General features: G+C 37.6%; 1 protein-coding gene across 1 annotated transcript; it reads left to right on the plus strand.

Moving 5' to 3' along the window:
• Positions 1-6,893: 6,893 nt before the first annotated feature.
• Positions 6,894-8,156, plus strand: LOC137952587 (uncharacterized). The gene is made up of 2 exons (XM_068799665.1): positions 6,894-7,730; positions 7,860-8,156. The coding sequence occupies exons 1-2, from the start codon at positions 6,894-6,896 to the stop codon at positions 8,154-8,156; spliced, it is 1,134 nt and encodes a 377-aa protein (XP_068655766.1).
• The last annotated feature ends 1,177 nt before the right edge of the window (positions 8,157-9,333 follow it).

The raw sequence follows: 9,333 nt of genomic DNA on the forward strand, positions 1-9,333 counted from the left end.
TCTACAACCAACTGGTCTTTTACCTTTTGGGAGTGATTTTAAGGACCAGGTTTGATTTTCGTATAAGGCGTGCATTTCTTCATCCATAGTCGCCTTCCATCCTGAATGCCTCAGAGCCTCCTGATTCGACTGTGGAATGGAAGTAGAAGAAAGAGACGCAAGGAACTGAAAACACTCGAAAGACAAGCGATGGGGAGACATAAAATTTGAGATAGGATGCGAAGTAGTACAAGAATGACGTTCCTTTCTTAAAGCAATAGGTTGATTATCAAATTCAGGCCCATACATAGGAGGAGAAAGACTTACCTCTAGTGGATCCGACAACTCCACAAGTGAAGGTACGACAGGTGCATCAGGGGTTGGGTTAACTTCAAGATTGAAAGGCACAAGCGGACAAAGAGTGGTAGAAGGACAAGTCCATCCTGGAGGAGCATCATGGGAGGAGTAGAAGGAGGTGTCCTCAAATAAAGTCACATCCCTAGAGATAAGTATCCTCTGAAGAGTAGGATTGTAATTTTCATAACCTTTTTGGGTGCGAGTGTACCCCAAAAAAATGCACCTCATAGACAGAATATAGTGTTTATTTTTATGTGAGGATGTAACATGAACAAAACACGTACAACCAAACACTTTCAAAGGAAGAGAAAAAGGATCTTCACCATTAAATAACACAGAGTAAGGAGTTTTATAATGAAGAATTGATGAAGGTAACCTATTAATAAGAAAACATGTTGTAAGTATAGCATGAGGCCAATATAAATAGGGTACCTTCATGGAGTAGAGGAGGCCTCGAGCAACTTCAAGAAGATGATGATTCTTCCTTTCAGCAACACCATTTTGTTGAGGAGTATAGGCACATGATGTTTGATGAATAAGCCCATTACTCTCACAAAATTATTTGAATTCATTAGACATGTATTCCTTAGCATTATCAGATCTAAGGATTTGAATTTTCTTCCCAAATTGTGCCAAGACCATAGCATGAAAAATTTTAAACAAAGGAAGAATTTTTTAAACGCTCTTTAAATAAATATAACCAAGTCACTCGGGTAAAATCATCAACTAAAATGACAAAATATTTAACTTGGGAAATATTTGAGACACATAAAGGTCCCCATACATCATAATTTATTAGCTCAAAAGGAGCAGTACTTGTATTTGTAAGACGAGGACAATATGTACTCCTAATATGTTTACTTAATTGACAAACCTCACAACTGAAATTAGAAAGTTCTTTTCAGGACGGAAGCAAAGAATGAAGTGAAGGGGTAGACAGATAACCAAGTCGGTTGTTCCAAAGTTGGGCCTCGGATGTAGTGGATGATAATGCATCTAATGGTGGAAGAGTGAAGTAGTACAAACCCCCCTTTTCATGGCCGCCACCAATCACCTGCTTCATAATGAGTTCCTTAAATACACAAGAAGACGGTGAGAAGGTGATAAAGCAATTTAATTGTTTGGTTAATTGACTAACCGAGAGCAATTTTAAAGGAAATTGAGGGACAATCAAAACATCTTGAAGGGGAATAGATGAGGTAAGAGAGGAGGAACCTTTGCCAAGGACCTTGGTTTGGGCACCATTAGCAATAGTAACAAATTTCTGAGGGTAACAAGGAGATAAGGACCGCAACAAGTGTTTGTTACCTGATAGATGTTCGGTGGCCCCAGAGTCGATGATCCAAGAGGAGGAGGAAGAAGAGGAAGAAAGTATACCTGAGGGAATAGTAGTAGCAGCAGTAGATGATGAGGGAATATTCCATGAAGGACTTTATTTTCTGAAATACAACATAGTCTTCAGCAGTAAGAGTCACATTTTCGGAGGATGATTCAGCCTTATCTTCATGTTTCTCAATGTTAACAGAGATTGGGTTAGTCGTGGCCCAATCAGGTTTGCCATGAAGTTTCCAGCATGTTGCCACAAGGTGGTTCTGACCACCACAGTAAGTGCAAAGTCAAGGCTCAGTACAGGAATTATTCGGACCCGTTCGACCACCTCTATTTTCAGCCCCTCTCATAGTTCGACCCCCTATCATATTTCTACCCCGTCCTCGGTATGATGAAGATGTACCCTGATTGCCGGAGAACATCGCCGATGGGGCATCAATAGGAGAAGGAGGGGATGGATCAGGTATCCAAAGTAATGTAGCACTAATGTCATCGAAGGGTGGAAGAGTGGAAGAACTTAGAAGCTGAGTTTTTGCAACCTCAAGGTAAGGTTTAAAATTCGATAAGCAAATGTGTTGGAAGATAAGATCAAGCCCAAATGACCACGGAAGGCCCACACATGTAAGATTATTATAAGATGGCCCATATGACCAAGGAAGGCCCACTATATGGGCCCAAGCCCATAAGAAGTAGGACCCACAATGATTACCAAGAGTTGGCATCCTTATCACATCAGTTGGAAGATCAAGAAGGACTCACAAAAGTATCTTTATCTTAGGGTCATGTCCAAGAAGAGTTTTAGTTTAAGTTATATTTGTCTTTTATCAATATTGAGTTACCTAATTATGTTAGAACTTACCTTAAGTGTTAGAGTTTGGGTGTAATTGGGACAAGGGTAGTTTTATTGTAATTGGACTCTACTACCTTGCTCTATTATAAATAAAGGTTCATGTACTCTGATTACAACAAGTTATTGATGTCAATGAAGTATTTCACTTTTTCATAAATTCAACATGGTATCAGAGCAGTTTCTGTGAGTTGACTTGGTCAACTCACGGAGGTAATGTGATCCTTTTCTCGAAAACCTAAACCCTAGGTCTAGATCTGTAGTTATTTTTTTTCAGTCCCTACACCTGTAATTTTCATTGCGATTTTCACCTCTATACGTAGTTTTTCATATTGCAAGTTATATATTGACAGAAAGATATTTGAGTCTAATTTCTAAAGAAGAACTATTTGTTCCAATCATAGTTATCAACAGAGAGATATTGATATTTCAATTAGCAAAGGTCAACTTGCAAAAAGGTTCAAGAAGCAACAGCAATCTTCAAATTCTGAAGTATTTTTTGCTATCAATAACTAGAATTTATATAAAGAAATATATATATCAACCTGTAAGTATATTCTTTTACCTATTCAACCAATTTTTTCTCTGAGTTATCAACAAAGCGAAATCGATATTTGAAGCAAGAAAGATCATATTGAAAAAGAGGTTCGAGCGGCAGCAATACGCATCAATTTCTGAGGTTTTTTATGCTATCAAGCAAGAGACTTTATATGGAGAATTATATATAAAACAAAATATAAGTAAGTCTATTTTCCTACCTATTCAACCAATTCTCGATATGATTTTTTTATAAGGAGATATTGATCTTGGAAGAGTCAATGGTCGTTTTGGAAAAACAGGAGAAACAGAACTTAGTTCAGTCAGATGACAAAGACCAAAAACTAACAGATTGTTTATCTTATGATAATTATATTTAATGAAGTTAATTCATACTTTGAAGAGAGGTATTTAATTCTATTTTTAGAAGGAAAAAATTTCATGTCAATCTGATCTATATTGAAAGATATATTCGAATTGGAAGAATCAAAGGTCATGCTGGTATCTTTTTGTATTGAAAAATCCTAATTTATGCCGATTTTTTTGCGTCACTGTTTGAGTTGATATATCAGGAAAATATCTCACTTCTCCCTGGTTTTAGGGCTTATTTACAAATCTATGTTATTTGGGATTATTTCTACTTCTATGATATTTGGTTCAAGCTAGGATCACTGCTATTACCTCCCAGCTTGAGGGAGAGAAGTAGAACAAGAACAAGAAAGCGGTATTTTATTCCTTATGTTGTGGATAAGTTTATGTGACCAAAATATTCAAGAAAGGGGGAGCACAAAAGATGAAGCTTGTGCATCAAACAAGAAATTTTTATATCGGATTATTTCATGGGTTGTTTGACAAAGTTTACTATTTGGTTCATGTTATAGGTGTTGGAAGATGGTCGTGTTATATTTAGTTGCAGCTATTTTGTCTCTTTGGGGACATTATTATTGAATAAGAGGTGGCCTCATGTCATCATTTATTTTATCCCGTCAAAAAGATAAAAATTGTTTGTGGTTGGGAGTTCACAACAAAGGAACTTCATCCCTGTAAAAAAGATGAAAAATTATTTGTGGTTGGGAGTCCATGACGGAGGAACTTCATCCCCGTCAAAAATAGGAAAATTATTTGTGGTTGGAAATCCATGATGGAGGAACTTATGATTACATCTATGTTATCTCCCCCCCCCCCCCCCCCCCCCCCCCCCCCTCCTCTCCCCTGTAATGGCTTTTATGACTCCTACCACTAGAGAGTCATTGTCCTGTGGAAGGACACGGTGGTGAACACTTCAAAGCCATGCCGATAGACACACTATCGATAGCAGTGGAGTGTGCCCTACATCCAGCATTGAGACTGGAGTATGAAGCAATGGCTTACCGGCTAGGAGTGATTTTTCCTATCACTTATAATGCCGCAGGGCCTCATGGAAGGACACAACAGCGTGAGGGGGAATGTTGGAAGATAAAAGTATATTGGAAGATGTGCCATTTTATACAAAAATATTTTATACATCATTTTCAGCAAGCTGAGAGTTCCCCCAGCTTGAGGGGGAGTGTTGGAAGATAAGATCAAGCCCAAACGACCAAGGAAGGCCCACATATGTAAGATTATTATAAGATGGGCCACATGACCAAGGAAGGCCCACAAGATGGGCCCAAGCCCATAAGAAGTAGGACCCACAATGATTACCAAGAGCTGGCATCCTTATCACATAAGTTGGAAGATCAAGAAGGACTCATAAAAGTATCTTTATCTTAGGGTCACGACCCAGAAGAGTTTTAGTTTAAGTTATATTTGTCTTTTATCAATATTGAGTTACCTAATTATGTTAGGACTTACCTTAAGTGTTAGAGTTTGGGTGTAATTGGGACAAGGGTAGTTTTATTGTAATTGGACTCTACTACCTTCCTCTATTATAAATAGAGGTTCATGTACTCTGATTACAACAAGTTATTGATGTCAATGAAGTATTTCACTTTCCCATAAATTCAAAAAAATGGTTGTTGTCAAAGCTTCTCGTTGTCATTCTTCAATGGTAATATCAGTGGAGTATGGCTGAGATATTTTCCATTCTTGGAGAAGGCCTCAAAACCTGGCCAAAAATTCATGAATATTATCTCCATGTTTCGTATGTAGCATATTTTGTAAGACATCATATACTTTTTGTAATGAGGTAGTACTTGAGTAAAGCTTAGCACAAGTGTCCCATATGTCCTTGGCGGTTTCCAAGTGGACCACATTGTTGGCCACATGCACTTCCATGCTATTTATGAGCCGAATTATCACCATGTTATCATTTTTAACCCACTTGTGCTAGGTCTCATCTTCTTCATCAATCGGAGGAGGAAATTTAATAACGTGGCTTAAGAGGTCACGAGTAATAAGAACTGATAAGAATGAAAAATATCATATTTTTATCTCCTAATGCTTAGAATTTTATAATTATTTGGTCCTAAATATACTCATTATTTTTATATTTTGATTTAGGATGTAAATGGAAGCGTTAAGTGCAAAACGAAGTTAATTGGGTGAGTCTGGAAAGTTTCGACATTGATGAGTAGTTTAGGCATAAATCTCTCATTCGAGTTCGGATGGAGATGATTAAAGATGTTATGGAATTAAACGAAAACTTTCTACAACCTTAATGTTTTGACTTTTGGACAATACGGGCTGTATCCGGGTTGAAACGGTGCTTTAAGTCTCTGCATGTGCACTGTGACCCAGACCGGGATACACGAAAAGAAAAACCCTAAAACAGGAGAAAGGAGGGGATAAAAAGGAAAAAAAGAGTTCGGTGCCCCATACCCTATTTGTTCTTCTCCAGGTTTTCCTCTCTCTTTTCTCTAGTTTTTTTCTTGAGATTTCTTCATGGCCCTACGTGGCTAAACTTTCAGACTTGGTCAAAGGAAACTGAAGCCTCGGTATCAATACAACTATGAGATCTGATTTATTTTCATCATTCAATTTATGTTTTGAGTATCTGATGTTCTTCTGAAATTTTCGTTCATGATTGTCTCGTTTAATTCCTAGGAGGCCTACTAGTTTATTACTCATTGCAATCTACTGCTAGGTTAGATATCAAATCCGTAATTGTTTGATCTCTCTAACATGTGAAGCAATTGAGATTTGATGATTTGATGCGTCAAAAATTATTAGATCTTGAGAAGAATGTTGGGCTAAATTAAATGCAGCCACTTGTGCTTGTGTTGTTTAGCTTCATCGATCTCTCTAATTCTTAAGGCTGCTGCTAGATTAAACCTTTAGCGCTTGTCTTGGGTTGTTTAATAGTTAGGGTTAATTGGATCGCTTGTTTTCTAATTAACTACGAAAGGAGAGATAGGAAGGTAGTTCCAATGGTGAATATTCAAGTGTGAATTGATATATGTTTGCATCGATGATCAGTTGTGGAATTCCGATGGTGGATGTTGACTTAGACCAAGGTTTGTTCTCTTGATTGATTTCGATTCTTTTAATTTAAATTGTTTCTAAGTTGTATATTTTTTAGTGTTTTCGTTATACTCAAAACCCCCCATCCTTGTTTACAGAGCATAAAAGTAGACTAATCACTCTTCGTGGGATCGATCCTTACTCGCACTACTACATATATTTTTAGGAGTATAGGTTTTATTTTTGGTTTCCTCTGACAGCACACCAAATTTTGGCATTGTTGCCGGGGAACGAACCCAGGTCAACCGCGTGACAGGCGGGAATACTCACCACTATACTACAACGACTGAGCCAAACTTCCAATTCTGGTATGTCTTTAGAAGATATTGTTAAATCTCTTGAGACTAATAGTTTGCAATTTCAACAGGAGACAAGGGCCAATATTCAAAGTTAGGACAATCAGATGGGTCAGATGGCATCCACAAATATTCAGCTAGAGGCACAACGTTTGGAGAAATTACCCTCTCAAATGGTAGTAAATCCAAGAGAGAATGCAAGTGCAATAATTTTGAGAAGTGGTAAAGAGGTTGAGATTTGGGTAAAGGCAACCCCTGCATTGTTGGAGCAAGAAAAGGACAAAAATGTTGTTGTAGACAGGAACGTCCCCAATGATGATGACGTACATAAGCGTAAGTTCCCACCTCTTCCTGATTATATACCAGTTCCTCCTTTTCCTCAAGCTTTGGCAGAATCTAGAAAAGATGAGCAAAATAAATATTTATATGAGACTTTTCATAGATGTGAGATAAATATTCCACTTTTAGATGTTATTAAACAAGTGCCTCGTTATGCTAAATTCATGAAAGAATTGTGCACAATTAAAAGAAAACAGAAACTTAACAGATGTGAGAAGGTGAGAGTAGGGGAGAATGTTTCTGCAATTATTCAAAGAAAACTCCCTATGAAGTGCAAGGATCCAGGTATGTTTACTATCCCTTGTACGTTAGGTAACATCAAATTTGAGAAGGCCATGATAGATTTAGGAGCTTCGATTAATGTCATGCCATATTCTATATATGCTTCTTTGAAACTTGGACCTTTGAATAAAACTGGTGTTGTGATTCAATTGCATAATAGATCTAATGCCTATCTTAAGGGTGTAGTTGAGGATGTTCTTGTGCAAGTTAATAATTTGATTTTCCCTGCTGATTTCTATGTGCTTGATATGGAAAATGGTGACCAAAGTGCTCCTATTTTTTTAGGAAGACCATTCTTAAAGACATCCAAGACTAAGATAGATGTTCATAGTGGCACACTTACCATGGAATTTGATGGTGAAATCGTTAAGTTTAACATTTATGATGCCATGAAATATCCTGGTGATGATAATCCTGTTTATTTTATTGATGTGATTGATTCTTTCACATAGGACGTTTTTGAACTTGATGGAAAAGACGAATTGGAAGTTGACATTAGTAAGCATATTGAGAAAGAGAATGAAGAGTTATCCTTGAGTTCTGATTTGCAAGAAACTGCTACAACATTTAATGATATTCCACAGTTACAGCATTCAGGTAACGTTCATTATATTGAGTTACCAATTTCTAATGAGAGGCCTTTACCCTCTGTTTTACAGGCTCCCACTCCAGATTTGAAGCCTCTCCCCAATCACCTCAAGTACATGTTCCTTGGAAATGGAGGAACGTTACCAGTGATCCTCCAGTAAACTTAGTGCATCACAAGAAGAAAGGCTTGTGCAGGTCCTTAAGGAGCATAAGATAGCTATTGGTTGGACAATTGCAGATATTTAAGGAATTAGCCCCTCTACATGCATGCATTGTATCTTACTTGAAGAGGGAGCAAAGCCTTCCCGTCAACCGCAAAGAAGATTGAACCCGCATATGATGGATGTAGTGAAGAAAGAGATCCTCAAACTTCTTGAAGTTGGAGCGATTTATCCTATTTCGGAATAGCACATGGGTCAGCCCAGTTCAAGTGGTTCCTAAAAAGACTGGAATAACTATTGTGAAAAATCAGAATGATGAGTTAGTTCCTACCCGTGTTCAGAATGGGTGGTGGATTTGTATAGATTATAGAAAATAAAATGCAGTAACCCGAAAGGACCACTTCCCTTTACCTTTTATTGATCAAATGGTTGAAAGGTTATCTGGTCATTCTTACTATTGTTTTCTTGATGGTTATTCAGGTTATTTTCAGATTGCAATTGCTCCTGAGGATCAAGAAAAGGTGACTTTTACATGCCCATTTGGGACTTTTGCATATCGTCGCATGCCCTTTGGCCTTTGTAATGCTCCCACCACTTTCCAAAGGTGTATGGTTAGTATATTTTCAGGTTATACTGAGCATATCATAGAAGTATTTATGGATGATTTCACAGTTTATGGAGACTCCTTTGATACTTGTTTACATAACCTTACACTTGTTCTTCAAAGATGCATAGAAACCAACCTTGTGTTAAATTCTGAAAAATGACATTTTATGGTTGAACAAGGCATAGTTTTGGTCATGTTGTTTCATCCAGGGGAATTGAGGTAGACAAAGCTAAAATTGATATTATTCAATCTTTACCTTATCCTTCTAGTGTGCGGGAAGTTCGTTCTTTTCTTGGACATACAGGTTTCTACCCTAGATTCATCAAGGACTTCTCCAAAATAGCCTTACCCTTGTGCAAGTTGCTACAAAAGGATGTGGCTTTTGAGTTTGATGAGGCATCCAAAAAGGCGTTTGACAAGCTAACAAAACTATTGACTTCTGCCCCAGTTATCCAACCCCCTAATTGAAACGTTCCATTTGAGATAATGTGCGACGCAAGTGATTATGCAGTAGGCGCCGTTTTGGGTCAAAGAATTGGAAAAAGTATCCCATGCCATTTATTATGCTTC

This window comes from Aristolochia californica, unplaced genomic scaffold (genome assembly GCF_029961685.1).
Source record: "Aristolochia californica isolate CCGP_79_NKW_82.1479 unplaced genomic scaffold, dmAriCali1.0.hap1 SCAF_16, whole genome shotgun sequence".
NCBI lineage: Eukaryota > Viridiplantae > Streptophyta > Magnoliopsida > Piperales > Aristolochiaceae > Aristolochia > Aristolochia californica.

Excerpts from the sequence above, each read along its gene's own strand:
- LOC137952587 (XM_068799665.1), top strand. The coding sequence starts at position 6,894 with ATGGGTCAGATGGCATCCACAAATATTCAGCTAGAGGCACAACGTTTG. Across the intron at positions 7,731-7,859 it reads CATCCAAGACTAAGATAGAT|GACGTTTTTGAACTTGATGG; the intron begins GTTCATAGTGGC and ends TCTTTCACATAG.